Source organism: Rhinolophus sinicus, chromosome 7 (assembly GCF_057876585.1).
Source record: "Rhinolophus sinicus isolate RSI-liver-muscle chromosome 7, RSI-T2T, whole genome shotgun sequence".
NCBI lineage: Eukaryota > Metazoa > Chordata > Mammalia > Chiroptera > Rhinolophidae > Rhinolophus > Rhinolophus sinicus.
The window spans coordinates 56,508,418-56,531,592 of NC_142507.1; the positions used below are offsets into that span (position 1 = coordinate 56,508,418).

At 45.5% G+C, this 23,175-nt stretch overlaps 3 protein-coding genes across 10 annotated transcripts in view; all 3 read left to right on the plus strand.

Annotated features, from left to right (window-relative positions):
- The window catches only part of ZKSCAN8 (zinc finger with KRAB and SCAN domains 8), a 17,262-nt gene extending 10,322 nt beyond the window's left edge, over nt 1-6,940 (plus strand). For all 4 annotated transcript variants that reach the window (XM_019714106.3, XM_019714089.3, XM_019714091.3 and 1 more), the window contains exons 4-6: nt 42-130; nt 437-560; nt 1,250-6,940. In XM_019714106.3, the coding sequence (XP_019569665.3) occupies nt 42-130; nt 437-560; nt 1,250-2,214 (1,178 nt within the window). In that variant the 3' untranslated portion in view covers nt 2,215-6,940. The remainder of the gene's footprint in view (nt 1-41; nt 131-436; nt 561-1,249) is intronic.
- Nucleotides 1-23,175, plus strand: part of ZSCAN26 (zinc finger and SCAN domain containing 26) — an 81,496-nt gene that overhangs the window by 31,094 nt on the left and 27,227 nt on the right. The window lies entirely within an intron of this gene.
- Nucleotides 8,913-21,576, plus strand: LOC148757815 (uncharacterized). Of its 5 annotated transcripts, XM_088799729.1 has the most exons (7): nt 8,913-9,400; nt 9,507-9,838; nt 10,145-10,287; nt 11,438-15,190; nt 16,044-16,102; nt 16,659-16,772; nt 20,048-21,576. In XM_088799729.1, the coding sequence occupies exon 4, from the start codon at nt 14,196-14,198 to the stop codon at nt 15,000-15,002; it is 807 nt and encodes a 268-aa protein (XP_088655855.1). In that variant the 5' UTR covers nt 8,913-9,400; nt 9,507-9,838; nt 10,145-10,287; nt 11,438-14,195; the 3' UTR covers nt 15,003-15,190; nt 16,044-16,102; nt 16,659-16,772; nt 20,048-21,576. The 5 variants fall into 5 exon arrangements, with proteins under 5 accessions (XP_088655855.1, XP_088655854.1, XP_088655850.1 ...); XM_088799728.1 differs by having other exon boundaries at nt 11,438-16,102; XM_088799724.1 differs by having other exon boundaries at nt 16,044-16,772.

Sequence of the window (23,175 nt, forward strand, 5' to 3'; positions counted from 1 at the left end):
ACAAGGCTGGTCTCATTCCTACCTCCCTTCTTCTCTCGCAGCTCTATCCACTTCTCCGAGTCCCACCCCTTCCCAGAAAGGAAGTCCTGGAGACCAGATGACAGCTACACTTCTAACAGCAGGGTTCCAGGTGAGTTGTGCCCTTCTCAGAAACCACACAGCTGTCCTTGGTAGCGTTTGCGGCATCCATCCCATGTCTGGACTGTAGCAGTACTCACCCAAGAGCCTGCCCCAGATTCCTTTGACTGGAGACAGCTCAGCCCTTGATTTCCCCCAATAAGTCTGGTCATTTTCCTCTTCTTCCCAGCTATTCCAATCCCTTCACCCAGTACGTTCCCACCTTTAGCTCCTCTCCAACCCTGCGGGATCTCGGACACTCTGGGTTTGAGCTGTGGAACAGCCCCAGTTCCCCAGTGAGGATCTTGTTTTATTTCAGACTCTGGAGAAGATCGAAGACATGGCTGTGTCCCTAATTCGAGAGGAGTGGCTTCTTGATCCATCACAGAAGGATCTGAGGAGAGATAACAGGACAGAGAATTACAGAAACATGTTCTCCCTGGGTGAGGAGAGCTCCGGTTATTATCACTTAAGGTGTTTGTTTGTTTGTGATGTGCCCTTGGCTGTGAACTTTCTGAAAGACATAGTTGAGTTTTAACTCAGGACCCAACAGAGAGACACAGTATTGAGATTTCTTGAGACCTAACATGAAACTTCTATTCAAAGGTCCAGGACTGACTGACCTTATGTTTGTGCCTGGGTATTGGTCAGTTTGCCGATTGGACATTGAAATCTTGTATTGCTCTCTTGAGTTCACGCAATTCTTCTGCTCCCAAGGCCCCATAAGATCTTTATAGAGATTTATCTCGGGAGCATTGTGCTCCTCCCTTTTAATGGCTGTTGGGGCTTTTTTCCATTTCTGTCCCACTCATTAGATCTGTTAACAGTTCCATACTCCTTCCCAGTCCCCAACTTCCACTTCTCCGTGGCTGATCCATTCCACACGTTAGTTAGTCCCCATTCCAATAACCCGCTTTCGAGGCACTCCTTCCCCAGTTGGCCAGTGGTACTGTGCTCTGCTCCTGTCTCCCCACTTTAGGAAAGCATTCTGGAGACAGACAGAAGCTTTACATAGACTTGTAGCTGTTCCATGTGTCTTTTCCTTTTCTCCTCTCTTTGATTCCTTTCTCCTGATGTAAAGAACAGGAAGTGAAACTGCCTTAATGTTTATTTATTACATTTTTTATTTCAGGTGGTGAAACCAGAAGTGAGAACAGGGAATTAGCTTCAAAACAGGTAGCACCTGCCGGAGTCCAGCCACATGGAGAGACAGCTGCCAGATGCAATGGGGATGTTACCGGGGCTCTTGAGCATGGAGAAGCCCGAGACCTTCTGGGCAGCAGAGTAGAGAGGCAGCGGGCAAATGCCACCCAAGAGAGACGACATAAATGTGACGAATGTGGGAAGAGCTTTGCTCAGAGCTCAGGCCTTGTCCGCCACTGGAGAATCCACACCGGGGAGAAGCCCTATCAGTGTAATGTGTGCGGGAAAGCCTTCAGTTACAGGTCAGCCCTTCTCTCCCATCAGGATATCCACAACAAAGTCAAGCGCTATCACTGTAAGGAGTGCGGGAAGGCCTTCAGTCAGAACACAGGCCTGATCCTGCACCAGCGCATCCACACTGGGGAGAAGCCCTACCAGTGCAGTCAGTGCGGGAAGGCCTTCAGTCAGAGCGCGGGCCTGATCCTGCACCAGCGCATCCACAGTGGGGAGAGGCCGTATGAGTGCACTGAGTGTGGGAAAGCCTTCAGTCACAGCTCTCACCTCATTGGCCATCAGAGGATCCACACTGGGGAGAAGCCCTATGAGTGTGATGAGTGTGGGAAAACCTTCAGGCGGAGCTCACACCTCATTGGCCATCAGAGGAGCCACACTGGGGAGAAGCCCTACAAGTGCAATGAGTGTGGGAGAGCCTTTAGTCAGAAGTCAGGCCTGATTGAACACCAGAGAATTCACACTGGGGAGAGACCCTACAAATGTAAAGAATGTGGGAAGGCTTTCAATGGGAACACTGGCCTCATTCAGCATCTGAGAATCCACACAGGGGAGAAGCCCTATCAGTGTAATGAGTGTGGGAAGGCCTTCATTCAGAGGTCAAGTCTCATTCGACATCAGAGAGTCCACAGTGGAGAAAAATCTGAATCCACAGGAGTTTAGGGAAACACTTGAGTCATAGTTTGGGTGTTATTCAGTATTCGAGAAACCACATGCTGGTGAGAGATCTTTCAGTATAGTAAAAAGGCAGAAAGTTTGTCATCGTTGCAACCTTCCGTAGGGTCAGAGCCAGGAGTGGTGGCGGTCAGAATGGCTCACAGTAGTTTGGGCCCAGTGCCTTGATGCAGGTTCATTGGTGTGACAGCCTCTTGAGGTGTCTGGTGGAGTGGAGCTCCTGTGGCCTGGTGTAGCCTTTAGAAGCTGAAACAGCGTCAGGGTGAGTTGCTTGTGCAGCCGACGCACTGAACTCTGTCTTTTGGGTGAGTAGCTGTAGGTTTGCAAGAGGCTGCCCCTAGTTCTCTGAGTTCCCCTCTCCTGTGAGCCTGTTTCTCCCCGAAGGTGCGCTTGTGCCCCTGATCGATCTAAGAAGCTGCTTTAGAGTTCGAAGCAGCCTCTGTGTGAGAGACTTAGTTTATACTTAGCTTTCTAAGATCCTAGTTCTATGGAAGTTCTTACAAGCACTTGATGTGTTTATGTTTAAGTGTGTTTTATCCTAACGTTCCTGATAGTGGAAATCCATATTCCCACGCAGACTCAGAATGCTGTATTTTTAACAGCACTCCGGCATTTTTCTTCACATCCCCGCCTCACTGACGCCACTGAGTCACTGAGTATCCACACGTCTCCTTCACCACCCCAGGCCCAGAGCCCGCATCAGCAAGGGAGTAGACACTTTAGTGATGGTTGTGGGAGTGTGCAGAGAAAGGGGTGTGGTGGCAGCCCCCTGCTCCGGAGTTTGGATGGCTGTACCTTCTGCTGGTGACACTGGCTCTCCTGTCCACCCTCCCATTGTGCTCTGGTCCGTGGAGGTGTTCACACTCTCCTACTTGTGGCATCACGTGGGAGAAAGTGGAGACGGGGGCTTGAAGAAGACGTAGAAATCCTTACAGAGCGTGTACTCATCCTGTTGGTCCATCACAGGATCGCTCAGCTTCTGATCCGTCTGCGCGAATCCCGACTGGATGGCCTGTCACTCTTGGCATTACCCTGGCCCCTCTTTAGGTGGCCTCAGCACCTCACTCATCATTCTCCCTGTTTCTTGCTGTTGGCTTTTTATATCCACAGTGGTTATCTCTTGAGTACTTCACTTCCCTGTTCCTCATTCTGAATTCTGGCGCGTGCCATCAGCAATCCAGCAGACTGAAACGCATCAACACCAGGACCATATTCCATCTTTGAGGCTTTCACTGAAACCCCAAGGGACACTGAAATAATGAGGCTGGTTCTGCAGTCATATGCTAGAGCTCGCGCACCCTTTTAGTTGGGTAATTGTGACTATTCCAGTAGTGCTACCACTGCCCCACGTATTGGGGACACTCAGAACTCCCATTTACTAAACCACGTATGAAAATGCTACCGTAGTCTTGAGTCACATCTCATTTCTGGCTGTTTGATTACCCACTTGTTCATCAGATTTGGAATTGAGTAACTTCCCTATTTCCAGAGTCACCTTTCATAGTTGGAATTAACTGATTCCATTAATCCTGTTCAGAACAATATAATATACCTTCTGATGAAAACTCCAAGAGAACTTGCATAACTTCGCACTGTGAATATTCTGAACAGAGACAACACTTATTAATCAAGGTATTTTATATTTGATGTTTTTAAAAATCAAGTCAAATTTTCACATCATAGAGGTCTGCCTTTTGGATCATAAATTCCTTCCTCTTGACATCCTTTGTCTCCCCCTCTTTGGCCCACCTTCACCACTAACACCATCAACGTTATCTATACCTGTTGAGTTATTGGTACCCACTTGTCATTTGTCATCCTGGTTTCCCTGCTTAACTTCTTCAATATGGTGCTTATTCTCCCTTCCCTTTCTTTCCCCCCTCCACCTTAGATTACCATTCGTAATTCTTTTGTACTTGAACTTTCAAGTAACCAGAAACTAATAAATCTGGTTGTCTCTAGATCCTTGCTCTCTGCTTCAGTTGTGCCTTACCCTCTGTAAGATACTAATAATGCAAACATTACATAGGATGGGCACATTGTCAGGGAGAATATGTGTGTGTGCACGCACACGTAAACATCCTTCTCCCATGTGGTCTAGAGGAACACTTGTCTTCTAGTGAAAGCTCTGAGCAGAGCAACATTTGAAATAACTAGATGTACCAGCTAACATCTCTTGACTCAGTAAAGTGTGGCCAGATTACTTAACTCTCAGAATATTACTAAGCATCTGGCAGAAACTCAGAGGAAAGAAGATAAGACCAGAAAAATCAGGGTTTTACTGGGTGAATGTGAGAAAAGACTGATTGTCACGGCTGACTCAGCACACCTACAGAAATGGCCGAGTAGCGCAAGATGGTAGAAAAGGCTGTTGTCTGCATGGGGCATGGGGGGAAGTCCGTCTGAGGTCTCGAGTTCTCACACTTGGGTTGTTGATCGGTCTCTCTGACCTTGTTTTGAGCTGCTATCAGAAATGCACCAAGTTCCTTTACCCTGCAGGTTCTGTTTTTCTGTTCTTAATCTGATATGAACTGTCCACCAGTACTGTCTTCTCACATCCTCAGCTTCTCGTTTTAGGACCTCGAAAGATAAAAGTGGGTCCTCCCAAACTCTGCTGCCATCCAGCATATCCCAGCAGACACATCTGAGGCTTCAAGATTTCCTCCCTGGAGCGAGGTGGCAGTGCCAGGATGTGGCTGACTCCCACACACGGAGCACTTAGCATCACTCTTGGTTCTGTGGCTCTAGAGAATAACGGCTGGTATTTATTGAGCACGTGCTGTGTGCCAAACCTTGTGTTAAGCTGTGATAGATACTGTTATATCCCCCGTTTTATACACAAGGAAACTGAGGCTTAGGGAGTTGACTGAGCTGACCAGGATCGCACAGCTATACATGAGGGAGCAGAGCTAAGCTTTTGCGTCTCCCTGATGACACCCTCACCCTGGCCTGCCGGTTCACAGTTACGCACCCCTACTTACAGGAGGTGCTGGGGACTGGGACATGCAGTAGGAAGTCCATTACCATCACTGGGAGATTGGTTGAGAATGTCATTTCGGTTTATAATTGCACCTTTCAATGTTGATACTTTTGATGCTTTGTAGTACTAGAAAACTCACTTGTGTAAGTAAAACATGTTTAAAAGAATAACGGAGGATAAAGCAATAACTTACAGATTCAAATACATTTCTCTGTAAACTGCCCCAGGGAGGGAAATGAGGTCTCCATGCAGCAGGCCAGATGGATGGACAATTAGAATGACAACAGTAAGTTCATCAATAGCACCAAATGTGGAAAGTCTTCCATTTACTGCCCAGTTCCTTGTGCCATTCTCTTTCTTCTATCAGTCACGCGATTTTAGACGAGTCATCCATGTTCCATCCATGTCTTCATTAATCTATTCTAAAAACTTCTCCTTAACTGGCTTAACAGCACACCATTGAAATGTCCTCAGAGCCACCAGTGGATAAATGTTAATGCCTTTTCTTAGTTCTTGTCTTTCTTGATCTGTATTTCATACTATTGAATTTCCCCCGTGTCTCAAGAATTCTCTTCTTTGGCTTGTGAGATCCTTTTTGGTCATTTTCTCCAATTTCTAGATTTTTTTTATTAGTTTTTTTTTCTCCTGCTATGCTCTAAGAATAATCCCCATATCTTCATTTTATTCACTTTTTTTAATACTCATATATATCCATTTCGATTAACACTTACCTTCTATATTTCAGTAACTTAACATTTCCACCCTGTGTGTTGTCTGTTGACTCGTCGACTTTTCCACAGCTCCCTATACAACTTGGTGTTTGAAAACAGAACTCGTCACTGTTGTCCCGCACCCCCACTGTCCTTTTAAGTAGGCATCGTTGCTAAGTCCTTGACCCTGAACAAACTCACTTCCCTTTGTATCGTATGCCAGTCTTGGAGTTGCCTTTTCGTCTTGTTCTGCTCTCCATTCTCCATGCCTCACATCTTGCTAAGTTGTTCCAATTCTTAGTTTTCTTCTTGATCTAGGTCATTTACATTTCTGCCATCCCTTCGTAGTCCTCCATGTAGAGCCATATTCTCTAGGGCTCAGGTTATTGTACTTCTTCCTGTCCAGTTTCCTTGCTCTCGAGATCCCCATCTTGTTTGCATCAAAGATGACCCTTCTCAAACTCCATTTTCATGACGTCTCACTTTCATTCAAGAAAACAGCAGATAATTGCGAGCAGCACCATGATGTTCCAAGTTCTCTGTTACTTTGCCCTCCATGCCTCGGCCTCAGTGCCCAGCGTACTTACTCTCAGTCCTCACATTCACACTTCTTGTGGCCTTCCACTGCTGTCTTAGAAGCCCTAGCCTCTGTGCCTTTCCCATGCTATTCCTTTTGCTTAGATTGCTTTGGCCCCAGCTCCTGTTCACTCCCTTCAAAGCCTAGTTTCCTTCGTATCTTCTGAGTGAGCGATCCCTGACTGACCTCACCTCACACTAACACCACCCTTTTTCTCTGCCTCAGCACTGATCCTTTGAATTTCTGCTGTGGTCCATGTTGCTTTGTAATTATTTCCTAGCAGTCTAATGTAGTTTCACATTTGTATTTATTTCCAAAATTAAATTGTAAGCTCCTTGAGGGCAGGAATAATAATTTTACATTGTATCTCTGCACCCCCCTAGTGCCTAGTACGGTGCTGAGCACACAGTAGGTGTTTAATAAATGCTTGTCGAGTTGTGTGGATTATTTATGGTGTTATCTACAGAAATTTTTACACTTTTTCAAGGATGTATATCTCTTCCTACCACTTTGTGCACAGACCTATTTCCATAATACATCAGTAACTGCTTAGACCTAAGAATGAGGCCAAAAAAGTCCAATTTTAGGAGGGTGTGTGTGAAAAGTTACAATATGAAGCTCTCCATTTGTTTGGCCAGATCTATTTATTGGTTAAGAAAAAAGAAAAGGAAACACTGAAGATTAAAGTGTTATCATTGCAAAAGTACTTGAGGATAAGCTTTCGTATCTGAAGTTAGACAATGCTTCTCAACTGGGGCAATTTGGCAGTGTCTGGAGACCTTTCGGATGGCCGGGATGCTCCTGGCATGTAGTGGGTAGCGGCTAGGGGTGCTCCTCAACATCCTGCACGCACAGGACACACCAGAAACTTATCCCGTTCCATGTGTTTGATAGTGCCATGGTTGAGAAGCCCTGGTCTGCATATATTTAAGGTATGTAATGAAAAAGACAGGAAATACTAGCATTGCAATTAGAAAAATTAGCTATGCTAAGCTTTACAAGAACCCTAAGTGTGTATCTATTTTGTAGTTTGTAAGGTTATTTAAAAAAAAAAAAAAAGCCTTAATGTTTGGAGTTCACAGCAACATACCTGTCAGAATGATGGCGAACAATAAAATTGGTGGTGTTCTAAGTCTGCTTCCTGCATCAGCTGTGCTTCCATCCTTACACCGTGTGGAAGGCGTTGCAGGAGTACAAGTCTAGCTTTAGCTTCTGCATCTTGGTTCAGTACATAAAATGAAAGAAATCACGGTGGCTATCTCTGCAGCAGGGGGCCTGTAACTTACCAAAGATTTACCTTTGGGGGAAGCATGACCTCCAACAGTCCCTTGGGCAGCCAGACAGGAATAATTACCAACCTCCCGAAAATTTGCCAAAGGAAACATTCCCTTACAAAGTTTTTAACATACTCTAAATCCTACTTAGGAAGGCAAATACATAGGGAGAAATGCAATTTCCTAAAGTAAATTTTAAAAGACCATTTAAAAACTAGTCTCCTTTTGTAATTCTGGTACAGCCTTCAACAGGTTTAAAGAGGATCAACCCAGAGTTAGAAAATTAGTTTAAGCGTGTAATACATACAGCAAGGAAATAACTGCATTGCTCTGTTGTGTTTATTCATGTGTATAGAATGATAGGTTTGGAAGTGACTTTTGAGATTTTCCAACTCTATGTAAATGGAGGTCCAGAGAGGTCATGTGGCTCACGCCCCGTTACCCAGTAAGTTTGTGGTATCGGTGAAAATAGGATCCAGGTTTCTGAGGCTTTGCCCATTTCCTTTTTGGCTGGTTATGCCCTCAGGTCCGACCCTTGATATTTTATGTTCTTAATTCAGCCTTAGTACCTCCACCTGTAATGTTTCATTTTATGAGTTACGCCTTTCTCAGCTTGTATGCCCAAACCAGACTGGTGTCTCAAGTTACACTTTTTCATAAGTAACTGCAATATCGCAGCCATTTCCTGAAAGCCCTGCTAACTTGGATCTGGTCCCCAATCTTCAAGAAAACAGGATTCGCAGCATTGGCTTTCGTATCGCTGATGATGACCAGAGCTCTTGCGGTCCCGCGTGTCGGTTTTAGGGATCATGTCGGGCCCTCACTGGAGGTGGTGCCCTTTCCAAGCCGCGATGCCTATACGTACGTTCCAAGATTCTAGGGTGTTCCTACCCTGAGTAAAATCAGGAAGCAAAAAATTACCTCGTGAGATGAAGAGCCGCAACCCCACAGCCGGCCAGGACCCAGCTGGACGCCCCGCCCCCCCCCCCGGAAGTGCTGTGAGGGGCTTCCGCCCCGCGGAGGGTCGTGGTGCGTTTGAGTGGCTTCTTGGTGAGCGTTCCTCAACTACAACCACTCAGATTCCCTCTCTAGGCTGGAACCTGGAGAGGCGGCCTCTCCTGGGACGGCAGGGATTGCGCCCAGATGCAACCCCCCAGGGGAGGTTTCTCTCGCGATTCAGGGCTGCCGGAGTCCCCACTTGGGACTTCTTCCCTCTAGGGATTGTAACCCTGGGCTTTTCTCCGGTCTAAAGAGTTTTATCGAGTCACAGATGCACCCTGCTGCACTTAGTATCGCTGCCCACCAGACACTCAGCTTGCCATTCCAAAAAAAAAAAGGGAGAAACTGCAAATTTCTGGAAATTAGCATTAGGAACTCGAATTTTCTGGGAGGCTTCGTCTCCCACTTCTGCTTCTTGTGCCCACGACATGTCCTTTTGAATGCAGAAGACACCTCTATTTCGGCTTGGCAGTAAAGGATCGCCCTCCCCCTTTAGCAGTCACGTTTCCATCCTCCCAGCAACGGCGACGCAGTTCTCTCCGGACTCCCCTCACCGCCTCGCAGTGATGCTCAGATGCAGAGGCAGTGCGACTCCTGTGGCGCAGTGTGTGATCCGACAGTCCTCTTGCTGCAAGTTAGACCCTTACTTGCCTCTTTTTTTCCTTCTGTAAAACTCAGTAATTATGTAGCAGCTACGGCAGTCTGCCTTTTCTTTGAGTAAAATCATGTTTCTTTTACAGAAGATATATTCTGGAAGAAGAGGTCCTCCAGAGGAATCTTACTGAATCACAGACTCCAATTACAGCAAAGCTGCATGCCGCATTTCTAGAGGAGCTGCTTTTGCTGGCTCCAGGGAATCTGTTACCAGAAAAGTCTCCGCTCTGCGCGGGCTCCAGCGGCTCGGTTGACAACAGGCTGAGTGTAGTTCCTGACCATCCTACCTGAGTAGCACCAGGTCCGGGAGTGGGAGCAGCATGGGTGTGGCAGAGTCCTTGAGAAGGTGGCTACGCTGGATGCCCTCCACCACGAGAGGGAGATGGATGAACCCAGACAGCAGGGTGGAAACGGAGAGGTATTTATCAAGTCATCTTAAAACTTTTAGTCTCTTAGGGATTCTTCTCCTTTTTCTCTGCTTTTTAGTAATGCAAGTCTAAAGCCAGACTGTGGCTGTGGCCATATAACTTCCTCTTTCTCTGCCTCCATTTCCTCTGTAAAGGAGGATGAGAAAGGCACCTGCCTGGTACATAAGAAGTGCCATCTAGATATTTGTTGTAATTATTTCTTCCTTTCTTTACCTTCCGGGGACTGGTCTGCTCTGCTGTTTTATCTGTTTATACAGTGATTTCTTCATAATTTCATGTGTTTAATTTTTTCCCAGATCGCAGCTCTTGTATACAGTCAAGAAGTGATCTAGCAAGAAATGCCAGCTCTGGGAGCAGAGGGAGAATGTCTTTTCAGTTCCTACCCAGGAATTCACCATCGAAATATAAATTGTAGGGACCCTTACCCCTCAGGAGAGTTGTAAGTGTTAGGCTTTGACATTCTGTGGTCTTCTTAAGGGTGTGGGAGTAAGGGACCTGAGGAGTCTTTTTTTTTTTTTTTTTTTTTTTTTTAAGCTTCTATGTAACTGGATCAGGATACGGGTATTGTGAACACTTAGCAGTCTGGTTAAGTTCAAAATGACCGGGGAACAAGAGGGAATCCAGCTCAGCTCTGCCACAGTATTTTATTGTTCAGGAGTTCCATCTTTGCTGCCTGTTTTCTGACATATAAGTTATAAATATGTTTTCCATTTTTCACTTGTCTTTGTGTAAGATGGTTTTATTTTTATTTGCAGGGATTTCAATTGTTTGTATGGAGGTCAGATTTATCAATCTTTTCATTTATGGCCTCCAGATTTTGCCCCAAAGTTAACACGGCCTTCCTACTCAGAGTTTCTAAAAGACTTCTACCACATTTTCCTGTAGTACTTTTTTAGTTTCAGTTATAACATTTGCAAGTTTGATGTATTTGGAATATTTACCTGTGTACAGAGCGAGGTAGGAATCCAGTTTAACATTTTTCCAGATGATTACTCAGTTTTTCTCATATATTTATTGAAGAGTCTACTCATTTTTTCCTACTGATTTGTTACCTTTATTATTTGCCAAATTTCTACATGTGATTGCATCTATTTCCACACTTTTATTCTGTACCACTTGTCTCACTCTCCAGCACCACATTGTTTAATTATTGAGGTTTTGTAATATATCTAAAGTCCTTTAGGACAAGTGCCCCTCCATTACCCTTCTTTTCCAGAGTTTTCCCAGGAAGTCTTGCTTGTTTCATTTTCTGTGTGAACTTTAAATTTGACTTATTAAAAAGTTGGCATTTTTATTTGAATACTGTTAAATTTACAAATTAATTTAAGGATTACTCTGTTAGTCCTAAACCCTGAGGAGTCATTCCCTGCTTGACCTCGGAGGCAAGTGGATGGGGTTGGCACCTTGACAAACCTGGATTCAAATTTCACCTCTGCTGGTTTATTGTCCAACCTCGGAAAAAATTTATCTGCTTCTCAGTTTTCTTTTATGTGAGAGGAGAACTGTAACGTCTGCCCTGCGGGATTAAGTAAAATGAAAACTGTAAAATGCCTTCTTCGGAGTAAACGGAATCCTCGCTTCTCTTGCAGAAGCAAGAGAACCACTGAGAGGGAACCTCCGGGATCCTAGAGGGGATCCCCAGGGAGGGATTCCGGGAAGTCGTCTCTCCAGGCCACTGCGGGCCTCGATGGTCGCTCAGGCGTCGGACCGCCGAGTGTCAGGTCAGTGCCCTCCGGTCTTCCCGGGGTTTGAGTGGCTCCTGGACGAGTAGCCACAGAGCAGAGGGAGCTACGTGCTGTGCGGCTTCCCCGCGACCTGCCTCGCCCCTCGCCCCTCCCTTTTACTCTTTTCCTTCCCTTCCTCCGCTGCGCCACCCCCCGCGACCCTGTGAGCAGGATGGCGGGCGGGACCAGAGCCCTTCCCCCCAGATCCGGGCGTCTCGGGCCGGAGGACAGCCAGTCACTGGAGTGACCCCGCCTCGCTCTCCTGACGAGGCCCCTGTCGGGTGCGGGGAAGCGGACGGGGATGGAGGAGACCTTACGTTCTCTTGGCCCTGTGCTCTCAGGTCTCCTTAACAGGTGAAGGACGCTTAGAAATTTTATTTAAATGTTTTTGAAATATTCTCATGTTGCCTCAGAGAAAATAGCCAGCTTAGCCGAATGTTCTACTCATGAACGCTCCTTTCTTTTGGTGTCTATATTGCATTTTCCCTCCCCGCCCAACCTTTTTCTTCTGTTTCAAAGATGAGAGCAAATGTCCTTTCTTCTTGTTAGCTTTCCTTTGAAGTTAAAAATGTTAAAGGTATCTGATAACAGCCCTGAAAGGTACTTTATATGTATCTGTAGCCTAAAGATAATTTATTCAGGAAAAAAATACATTTATCCTTTGTTTTTGCCTGAAGTCAATATCAGCAGTTTCTGGCTGTGAGGGGAATGTAATTGGGAAAAGAAAGCACACTGAGGCAAGGACAGGAAAGGATAATTCCAGTGTGAGCAAGCCACAGACCAAGAGGGGTTTGCATGGGACTAGGGGTTCTCCGTGTTTTGCTAATAAGGGCAGAGCAGCTTACACCACTTGTTTCCTTGCTAACCATGTTTCTGGACTCTGGGCAAGAATTCATGTGACCTCTGCATTTTGAGCCTTTTGCAGGGTTGCCAAGGAGCTGCTGTTCAGAGACACTTGATAGAACAGCATCACTTAGAAATAGTCCAGCTCCTAAGCCATGGAGGGCACATTGTCCATGTCACAACAAACCTATGACTGATTTGTGGGGAACATTTCTCCCACCCAACCAACCAGAACAAGGAAATCAGAGGCATAAAAAAAGATACAAACTAATAAAAACGATTACCTATGGAGGTGGTGAATTGAAGGGGGCCCAGGGTGGAAGCAAGTCTTCTCCATATGTCTTTTTAGAGTATTTTGACTTTAGAATTGTATACAACCTAATCAAAGACAAGTTTTTAAGTAAAATTTGTAGAATAATTTCTGGATGCTCTGGGCATGTTAGATTTACAGAAAAATTGTGAAGATAGTGTAGACAGTTCTCCTATACCCCACACCCAGTTTCCCTGTTATCAATATCTTCTATTATATAGTACATTTACCACAACTGTTGAATCACTCTTGATTGTTAAAGTCCATACTTCATTCATATGTCCTCAGTTTTCACCTCATGTCCTTTTTCTATTCCAGTGTCCCCTCCAGGACATCATGTTACATTTAATTGTCATGTCTCCATAGGCTCCTCTTGGCTGTGACAGTTTCTTAGACTTTTCCTTGTTTTTGTTGACCTTGACAATTTTGAGGAGTACTTGTCAGGTTTTTTGTAGAGTGCCACTCAGTTGGAATTTGAATCATGTTTTTGTCATTATTATATTGAGGTTATAGGTATTTTGGAGGAAGACCACAGAGGTAGGTGAAGTGCCATTCTCATCATAGCAGGGGTGCATACCGTCAATTTGACTTGTTGCTGTTGAGACGTAAAACAATTCATAAAATAGGAAAAGGCAGAGGGGGGATAATTTGTGTCATTTGGGTTTGAAGCAAAAGTTTTATTAAGTTTGGAGACAGAATTTGGTTTGTTCCCAGGGGATAAAAGAGAGGCAACAATCCACCAAGTTCTCTACATATGGGTCTCAATTTTTAAAGATGGAATGGGCTAGAGGAGCCCCATTCTTTGGAGAGATGAAGGATCTGTCTGTCACAGTTCCAGAGGAGACAAAGCCTCCTGTTGCTAAGATACTATCATCATAGCAACAGCAGCTGCAGCAGTGACAGTGGTGCAGTTGGCAGAACTCCTTTGACCCCATGTCTCTTCCAACCCTGGTGTGGACTCCTGTGACTGGTAAGACGCACCGGTCGATGAGATTATTGTCATTTTTTCCTTTGTACTCATTACCAGTTGAATTTCTGATCCTTCACTAGCCTGTACTCCATCTGCTCTCCCATCTACAAAACTCTTCAATGCCTGTCTTGTCTCTCAGTTTAAGGAAATATGATAAAAAGTCTTTTTAAGTATAGGAACTATATATTTATATACTTTTATATGCCAGGTTCTGTGCTTTACATACCTTTGTAAAATAGCCATTTGAATCAGGTGTTCATCCTAATAGTTCTGTGATGTTGCTGTGTTGTTGTTCTGACTGAACAAAAACATTTGATCTGGCTGCCATATAATCGGCGTATCTGGGGTTCTCAAACATGTTTGAGAGTCCTGGTTGAGTCTGTACCACATATTGCTTTGGTAGGAGGGAACAAATTACATTTGAAAAGTTTGTTTATTTCAGGAATTAATGCCAGAGGGATGAGCAAGGCATCCATTTTGAAGGGAAGGTTTTTGTAAGGATGGACCCACATCAGCAAGTCCCCAGCACGTATAAAAGGGATACTTTACAGATTCCTGAGCATGAAAAGGCCTGTCAGTATGTGGACCAGTTACCAAGGCATGAGGACAGGCCCAGAGAAGGAAGACGGTTTACCTGCGGTGAGTGTGGAAAGAAGTTTGCCCAGAGCTCAGGCCTTGTTCGACATCAGAGGACCCACACTGGAGAGAAACCCTATGAGTGTGATCACTGTGGAAAAGCCTTCAGTGAGCGCTCCACCCTCACTGTGCATGAAAGAATCCACACTGGCGAGAAGCCCTATACTTGTAATGAGTGTAGGAAAGCCTTCAGTGTGAGGGCACACCTGATCATACATCAGAGAATCCACAATGGAGAGAAACCCTATGAGTGTAATGAATGTGGCAAAGCCTTTAGTGTGAGCTCGGACCTTATCAAACATCAGAGAATCCACTCTGGTGAGAAACCTTACGAGTGCGACGCGTGTGGGAAAGCCTTCAGTGTGAGCTCAGCCCTCATCAAACATCAGAGAATCCACACAGGAGAGAAGCCATACGAGTGTAAGGAGTGTGGGAAGGCTTTCTCTGTGAACTCAGCCCTCATTAACCACCAGAGGGTTCACTCTGGAGAAAAACCCTACGAGTGTGGAGAATGCAGGAAAGCATTTAGCCAGATCGCAACCCTGATCCATCACCAGAGAATCCACACAGGCGAGAAGCCGTACGAGTGTGCCACATGTGGCAAAGCCTTCCGTGGGAGTTCTAATCTTACTAAACACCAGAAAATTCATGCCAAGAAGTGTCCTCAGTGATTTAGGTGGTGAAGCTATTCCAAACGCCATGGTACACCAAAACAAGGGTATGGGAAAAGCTTACGTTTTCATTGACACTTGTCTCTTTAGTATATTGAAGAAGTGAGAAGTCAGTGAAAATTGACGCTGAGAATGACTGACGAAGCCTCTAAAATAACATCTGAGAATGCACTTTTATAACTTATAAGGTAAAAGCACCATGCCATGATGAAGTTTGTTTGGGTTTAATAAGAGCAAACTTTGACATTTTAAACCTTGCTTTTATTTTTTCTTAAGTACAAGCCTTTTGTTATTGTTGCTGTTCCGGTATTTTGGGGGAAACATACTGAGTTTTGAAATTAGAAGTAATGATGGTTGACAAGACAGAGACCAAATATCTCATTGAATCTGGAAACACTAACCTATTGGTCTTCCTTTCTTTTCCTTTGTCGTCCCACGATGTTCTCGGGGATGAGTTGATGGGTTAGTAACCTGGCAGAGAGTAGACTATCTCTTTTTAGGTAGTAATCCCAACAGATATTCTTTGAGATTGTTCTTAGTCAGCAAAGCGCTGTGCCTTTTGACTTACTGATCTAAAAAACCCCTGAACTTGACTGAGCTTCCTGAACCAAAAGAAAACAGAAAACCTCAGTGTCAGGGGCTTCTAACCCTTGCATTTAGTATTTCTCGAAGGGTGGTGTGGCAGAGACTCAGAGGGATGCGAATGGGACAGGCATGGGGAACTGTTGTGGAGTCGGGGTTGGCGTTGGTTTTAGGATGATTTCCAAGGAGACCATGTGAAGCTTGATACCTCATATCAACCAGGAGAGCCCAAATTTGGGAGGTGGTAGGAAGTTAATCAGTTCACCTTGGAAAATGAAATGTCTGCTATGTCTGGAAATGCCAGTAGAGCTGTTCACCAGACTGTACCCTAACTTCCTAACCCTGTGCCCAGGACTAAAACCAAAACCCCGTATATGCACATATGAAACTCAGGAGAGAGATCTGGATTTTATCATTACTTTTACTATTTTTCTATATTAATGGTGTTTTCTCACTCAGGTATCAGGACTGACAATCATGTGAGATTCTGGCAGATTGCGTCAGTCTGCACTGCACAGGTAGGAGGGAAGACTGCCTGGGAAGGTGAAATGGTGTTCATTCTTCAGAGTAGAGCTCTGTTGCCAAGGGATGCCATTTCTGCGAGTCTCAGCGGCACTTCAGGCAGGTCAGTCATAAGACACGATTCCAAGAAGCTCGCAGCCAGCTTGTGCTCCAGGCACCGAGGCAACAGATGCGCATGGAAAAGCACTGTCCCATCTGTTTCTCACTGTGTCCGAATAACCAGGCCTGCGCGTGGGGCTGAAGGCAGAGAAGGTCATGGTTCCGGAGCACAAGGTGAGGGGCTAGGACCTCACACGGGGCCCAGGGCCTATCCGGAAACAAAGGTGCATACTCGTAGGCAGGAGCGAAGGCCTCAGAAAGCAGCGGAAGCGCCCTTTGCTGTGGTGGGTTGAAAGTGTGAATGCCTCTGCCCTTCTTCCTGCTTTGGGCACCTGAAGGAGACCGGGTTCTCCTTGCTCTGCCTGGCAGACTTCCCTCACCCGTTTCTGTGTGCTTAGCATCTGTGCTGTCACCATTTACCTCTTTGGCCCCAGCTGTCTTGTTTTTTTCTAGGATGGAGGTTTGCAGACAGTCTTCTAGGTGGAGAACAAACAGCCCTCGGGTGTCAGCACTGACGTGATGCCATGTTACTCCCCAACCGCACGACGGGGTCGGAAGCAGAAACTGGTGAGTATTCTGAAGACTTTGAAGGAGCAGACATTCTGGAAAAACAGTTTCCTTCGCTGAAGAATTTAGTGTTAGTGTTAGGAGATCGGGACACATGCCCCGTACTTACCCTTGTGAGCTCAAAGTCAGGTGTTCGTGGTCACTTGTCTGAGGCTGGGCCTCATGCCAGGTACGAGGAATAGAAGTTAAGTGAGAAAAGCACCCTGCTCTCCAGGAGCTTCCAGCCGACTGGGGGCAGGGCGAAGGGCGTAGCGAGAACAGTAGTCACAGTGATAAAAGCACTGGCTTTGTGCCGAAGGTGTGACAAGTGTTCATGAGGGTTGGGAAGGCTGTGGAGGAAAAGTGAAAAGGCTTGAAGGAAGACACTGTGGGAAGAGCATGTTGACAAAGCACAATGCGCCTGGGAGGAAGGAAGGTCGCTCGCATTCTGGAAGTAGGGACAGTGAGCCTGGGGCGGGCGCACAGAGCCACACCTGGAAATGCTTGTTTTCTGCTCTAGGAGGTGGGAGGCCCTTGTCTGGCCAGGGTGAATGTTAGCTGCGCGAACGCTGCAGTGAGACGCAGGCATTCTGGCTGGGCACACAGTGTTGGCACAGTCGTCCCTGGGCCTTTTGCATTCCTGCTTGTCCTGCTGGGTGTTCCCGCACGGCAGGGCCCTGGCCACTGTCACCCAGGACACTTCCTAGTGCTGTGTATGCCCTTGGTCCCCTTGAGAGACGAGGCCCCACCTCGGGCAGGGTAGGTTGATGCTGTGCTGCTCTCTGGAAAGCTCCTGGCTGCGGAGTCATTTGTATACTCTTGGCATGAGCCCTTTTCACGGAGAATGAAATATCCTCTCCAGCTCTGCAGCTTGCCTTTGTTCTCTTCATGGTGTCTTTTGATGAGCATTAACTTTTCAGTTTAGTATAGTCCAGCTTGTCTTTCTCTTCTGTGGGTGTCTTTTTGTTTTGTCTTTTGAAGAATTCTTTCTGTTCCTTGAAATCAGGAAGATAATCTCTGTTTCATTTAAAAGTTGTATAACTTTGCTTTTCCATTTTTCTCTAATCCACTTGAAATTGGATTTTGTGCATGAGTGAGGTTGGGTCCAGTTCCTCTCTTCCCCTGTGGACACCCAGTCTCCCTGAGCGCGGCAGGAGGGACCATCTCCTCACCACTGTTCTGCAGGGCTCACCTGCCATATGCTCATTGTCCACGGCTGCGTGGGTCTGTGCCTGGTTCCCGTGTGCGTCACATCGGTCTGCGGCTGTCCTTGCACCACATTGTCCTAGTTACTGTGTCGTCACCTTGCGTTCAGGTTTTCGGTGGAAGGACTCATTCCCGAGGAGTCCAGCTTCAGAATTCTGTGACTTTTCAGACCTGACCATAGGCAGTTACAAAGGCTCTACCCTCAGCCGCCCTCCGTGCTGGACTTGAGGCCCAGTCAGCGCGAGCGGTCACTGAAGAACTCAGGCAGCCTGGCCAGCTGCTGTCAGGCACGTCCGCCTTCCTAGCCACATTTCCTTTTGGAGTCCTTTTTATTGGGGGCCTTGCCCAGACACCCTGCTCGGGGTGGGGGAAACCTGAAGACACTTTTCTTCACTCTGCGTACTTTTCCACCCCTCGCCTTTCTGCCTCTTCCCCCTCCTGGCCCCGGGTCGATAAAATGAGCTGAGCCTTTTGTTTGGTGCTCGCCTGGCAGTGGGATACCTGATTCGCCTGGCCCCGCCTGGCACCTGGCACCGTCCCTGGCCGAGAACAGAGTACTGCCCGAGCCAGCTCTTGTCCTGTTGAGCCCCTCGTGGACGCTGTTGCAGTGAGTGATTAAAGACTTGGCTGTGACTTTCATTGTTGCCTGTTAACTGAGCACTGCGTCACCTGGCAGATCAGCTCTTGCTGCCTTGCTGTCCTGCTTCAAAGAGTCTTGGCTGTTCTTGGCCCTTTGCATGTATACTTGAGAATTAACTATCGTCTTCTACCCTCTTCCTCCCCAAAACATGCTTGTATTGAATCCATAGATTAATCTCAGAGAATCAATGTCTCTACATGAGTCTTCCAATTCATGGATATGGGTCCATTTCTTTAGGGTCTCATTTCATTTTTCCCAGTAATCTTTTAAGTTTTTCTATGCAGAGGCCTTGAACATCTTCGTTAGATTTATTCCTAGACATTTAATATTTTTTTCATGCAGTTGTTAGTAGCATCATTTTTTTTTTAAATAATAATTGCTATATTACTTAGATCTTTTTTTTTAACAGGACTTTATTGGGGAACAGTGTGTACTTCTAGGACTTTTTTCCAAGTCAAGTTGTTGTCCATACAATCTTAATTGTGGAGGGCGCAGCTCAGCTCCAGCTCCAGTTGCTGTGGTTAGTTGCAGGGGGCGCTGCACACCATCCCTTGCAGGAGTCGAACCTGCAACCTTGTGGTTGAGAGGACACTCCAACCAACTGAGCCATCCGGAAGGCAGCTCAGCTCAAGGTGCCGTGTTCAATCTTAGTTGCAGGGGGCAGAGCCCACCATCCCTTATGGGACTCGAGGAATTGAACTGGCAACCTTGTGGTTGAGAGTCCACTGGCCCATGTGGGAATCGAACCGGCAGCCTTTGGAGTTAGGAGCATGGAGTTCTAACCGCCTGAGCCACCAGGCCGGCCCCCAGCATCATTTTTTTTTCAATTTCACTTTCTGTTAACAGAGACTTACAATTGATTTTTATATATGATTTTCCAGCATTCTAATAATTTATATGTTCATTCTTTTTTACATATGACATAATTGCAAATGAAGACTTTTATATTTTCCTTCTGATCCTTGTGTTTTTTTCTTGCTTTACTACACTAGATGACCTCTAGTGCCATGTTAAAAAGAAGTGATCATAAGCGGCATACTTGTCTGGAAGACATTCTGTTGCCTTAGCTCCAGGCCCCGCTCTCCACTGACCTGTCTTAAGATCAGCCTTCTCCCACACCTCCTGCATTTTTGAGACTTGGAGATTCCAAGTCTGTGCTGGCCTCTCACTACTCGTTCTGTGGAGGAGGAGGAGTTTCTGAGGGCTGCCAGTTCCTTTGCTGAAAAGAAATCGTTTCCCATTTGGAGCCTGTGCCCTTCTCGTGGGTCTGGTTTGGGTAACATACAGGGGATTCTCGTTATTCGTAGCAGTTGTGTTCTATACATCTCCCACAATTACCAAATTAATGAATACCGACCTATTGCTCCTAGAGGAAACAGGGTTAAATTCCTGTGGACCTCTGGTCACAACACCTTTTTTCACCAGTTGAAATGTAATTTGCATTATATAGGTTCATCTGCCAACGTCTTCATAAAATAAGCCAGTCTCAGCGTTGGAAACCAGCACTTCCATGGAGCCTTTCCCTCGTGTAACGTTGAGCAGGTATTTTGAAATCCTGCCGCAGCATGCACGTTTCACATGTCCCATTGTGTTGATGTGTGAGCCATCAGCCAGCGCTAGCCACGGAGGGGTCCACATTCTCCTGATCCTGGTGAACGAGGCTTTCAGCCTTACAACACTGCTGTCTGTCGTGCTGGGTTTTTGTTTGTTTGTTTTTTATTGGTTATCATCTCAGGAACGTGCAGATTTAGCCCTTTTCCACACACTATCTTGCACTTTCTGGAGCAGCGTCATGTACGTACAAGGCAGTGAATTCCTCTTTCTTCTCCTGGAGGTACCCTATTGCTTGTTCATTCATACTGAACTTGGCCAGCAGCACCACAACTCGTGAATGAAGCTTACCGCACAAGTGTTTTCTCTGGGAGGCCCTCCCAACAGCCCCTCATGTTTAGGGATACTAGACAGCACATCAGCACTACACGTGGGGGCATTTCAGACAGCACAGTCACCCATGGGAAATGTGGCAATGATTAGGCCACAAAGAAGACACTTATTTACATTAGGAGAGCTGAAACAAGAGACAGTGTCATGTTTGATCTCAGCTGGAAGTGTGTGTCAGTTCACATTTTTGGGGGGCTGTAAAAAGGCCCCAAGTATTGACTGGGAGGTGCAAATAAATTGTAGCAAGTAGGTGAGTTCACAGATGGGAAACCATGAGTAATGCGGAGTCTTCAGGCCTCTCTCAGGTTAACTCCTTTGCTTCTGTGTCCAGTACATAATTGTCCTTTCCATTGTCTTTGTGAGTGCTATGCCTGCGTCCGGGGATACCGGATTCTTCCCAGCAGCCATGGGGTGCTTGTTGCTGTGGGTTTAATTCAGCGTGAGGGGCCACCATTCCACCTACTACAGATGGTGAATTCTCTTACTCTCGGATTAATTAATACAGTGTAGCACTGAAGTTGATTTGAAGTTTTCTGGCCATTAAGACAAAGTGGAAAATATGTTTTATATTGGTTTTCATTTGTCTAACAAAAGAAAGCAATTATATTTGACAGCAGAGGGCCAGAAAGCAGACCCAAATGCTTATGCTGTATGAGTCCATCCTGGAAAAGGCAAAAAAAGAAAAAAGGTATGAGTGAAAGATCAGTGATTGTCGGGCTGGGAATGGAAGGAAGACTGAGTAAAAAGCGGCAAGGGGGCAGATTGGGGGTGCTGGAAACAGACATCTTGATTGTAGTGGTCTCTCTTTGCTGAAGTATTTTAAAGTAAATTCTAGACATGACATACCACCCTTGAATACTGCAGTACCCATCTCTAAGAAATAAGCACATTTTCCTGTGGAACTGCAGTAGCATCAAATCCAACAGAAGAGAGAAATCGGAGAGTTTTCAATGTATGCCTGTTTGTATTTTTTTGTATTTTGAATCTGTGGCTATATAACTTATTCAATAGATAATAAAATTTTAAATTAAAAATAAACTGAATGCGGCCTTTAATACAAAAAGCTGTGGGATCTGCCTAAGGTATTAAAGGACAGGAAAGGAGTCACAGCAACCTGGTTGAAGTAGAGATTAGGGGGGGAAAAAATCATTTCATTTCAGCGTCCAACTAAATTGTGGCTGGTGTGACTAGGACTTTCATCAAATGGGTACTATCATGGCAGGCGTGGAAAGCCACCAGGTCCCAAAAACTGTCTGTTGCTTTGAAGGCAAGTTTTGATCTCCATCATAGTCTGATGTAACAAACTTGCTGCTAGGTGACTGGTTTTTTACATTGGGTAGTTCATATCTAGGGTTTAGGATTGGTGTGGGCTCTTGCAAATTGGACCCTTAACAATGCTGGTCTCTGAATTAGTCTCGGTGGAAAAAACAATTTTTTTTTTTTTTTTTTACTGTATGCGTGTCATCATGGTAGCCATGATCACTGTGTTCAAAAGCTGAGATAGCTGACAAAGAGTTGCTGACAATCCGTAGGGCTGATCAGCTTGTCCACTTGCTTATTGAAACCCTCTTAGTGCGTTGGTGAAGATTCACACAGGACACAAATATTTTTAACTTGGGTCTTTTCACATATCAGCTAGTTCCCTCAATCTTTTTGCTAACAATCCTTCAAATCTTTTTCTTCCTCCTCTTCCTCTCTTCCAAGCTCATGACATAACCCACAGCTGAGTCAGTATCCCAGCGTGCATATTTTCAGATGCACGTAATCCTCAATCTTAGTCACTCTTGTAGTTAGCATTTCTTCTTGTCTGTGCTGAGTGGCATAAATATTTCCAGTAGAGATTCCCACTTCTAAGTTTAAAGAATCCCTGTATCCCAGTACTGCTCTAGGTGAGTCTTCCAAACAGACAAGTGGGAGCTGGTCTTTCTCAGCTGTTTAACTATAGGGCTGTCCACTTGACCCAAGAGTGCAGCTCGCCTGAGTCCTACAGTTGACCTACTTAACAAGCACACATAAAACCAGTGAGCCTCATCAACTGTCAGTGAGACATTTGGGCATTTCATACAAATACGAAATGGAAGACAACATTTAAAGTTTATTCAAGTCCAAGAGAAGTTGAGCTTTTACTCCCATTGTATAGTTTGTTAGAAAAGTTTGTAATAAAGGTTTTGCAATTGAGGTATGTTGGAGAAAGTGATCAGGATTTTGAGCAAATTTTCTTCGTGTTGCTGCTCTTAATGATTACACACTTACTGGATATTTGGATGAAGCTTCAATTTACAAACGGCCTTCAGATGGCTAGGTTGAGGAAAACAAATTTACAGAGCTCGTTTTGAAGTTAGAACACATCACTGAACCTCCAGTAACATACGAGGTAGTTTCTTACCGCTGGTTCTGTCAAAACAAAACTTAGTTTAATCTATGTGATATCACCATTCTGGTTCGCATAAAACAAAAAGAATGGAAGGAAAAGAGGAAGGAGGGAAGGAAAAGAGAAAAGGGGGGAAGGAGAAGGAACGAAGAGAAATAAGTATCAATATGTAGGGGTCAGGAGAAATAAATCGTGCTTGATGCCACTAAATGGGATGGACCTACATGACCAATAAAGATGTCTAAGATATGAAGTGAAAATGTTAA

Excerpts from the sequence above, each read along its gene's own strand:
- LOC148757815 (XM_088799728.1), top strand. The coding sequence starts at position 14,196 with ATGGACCCACATCAGCAAGTCCCCAGCACGTATAAAAGGGATACTTTA.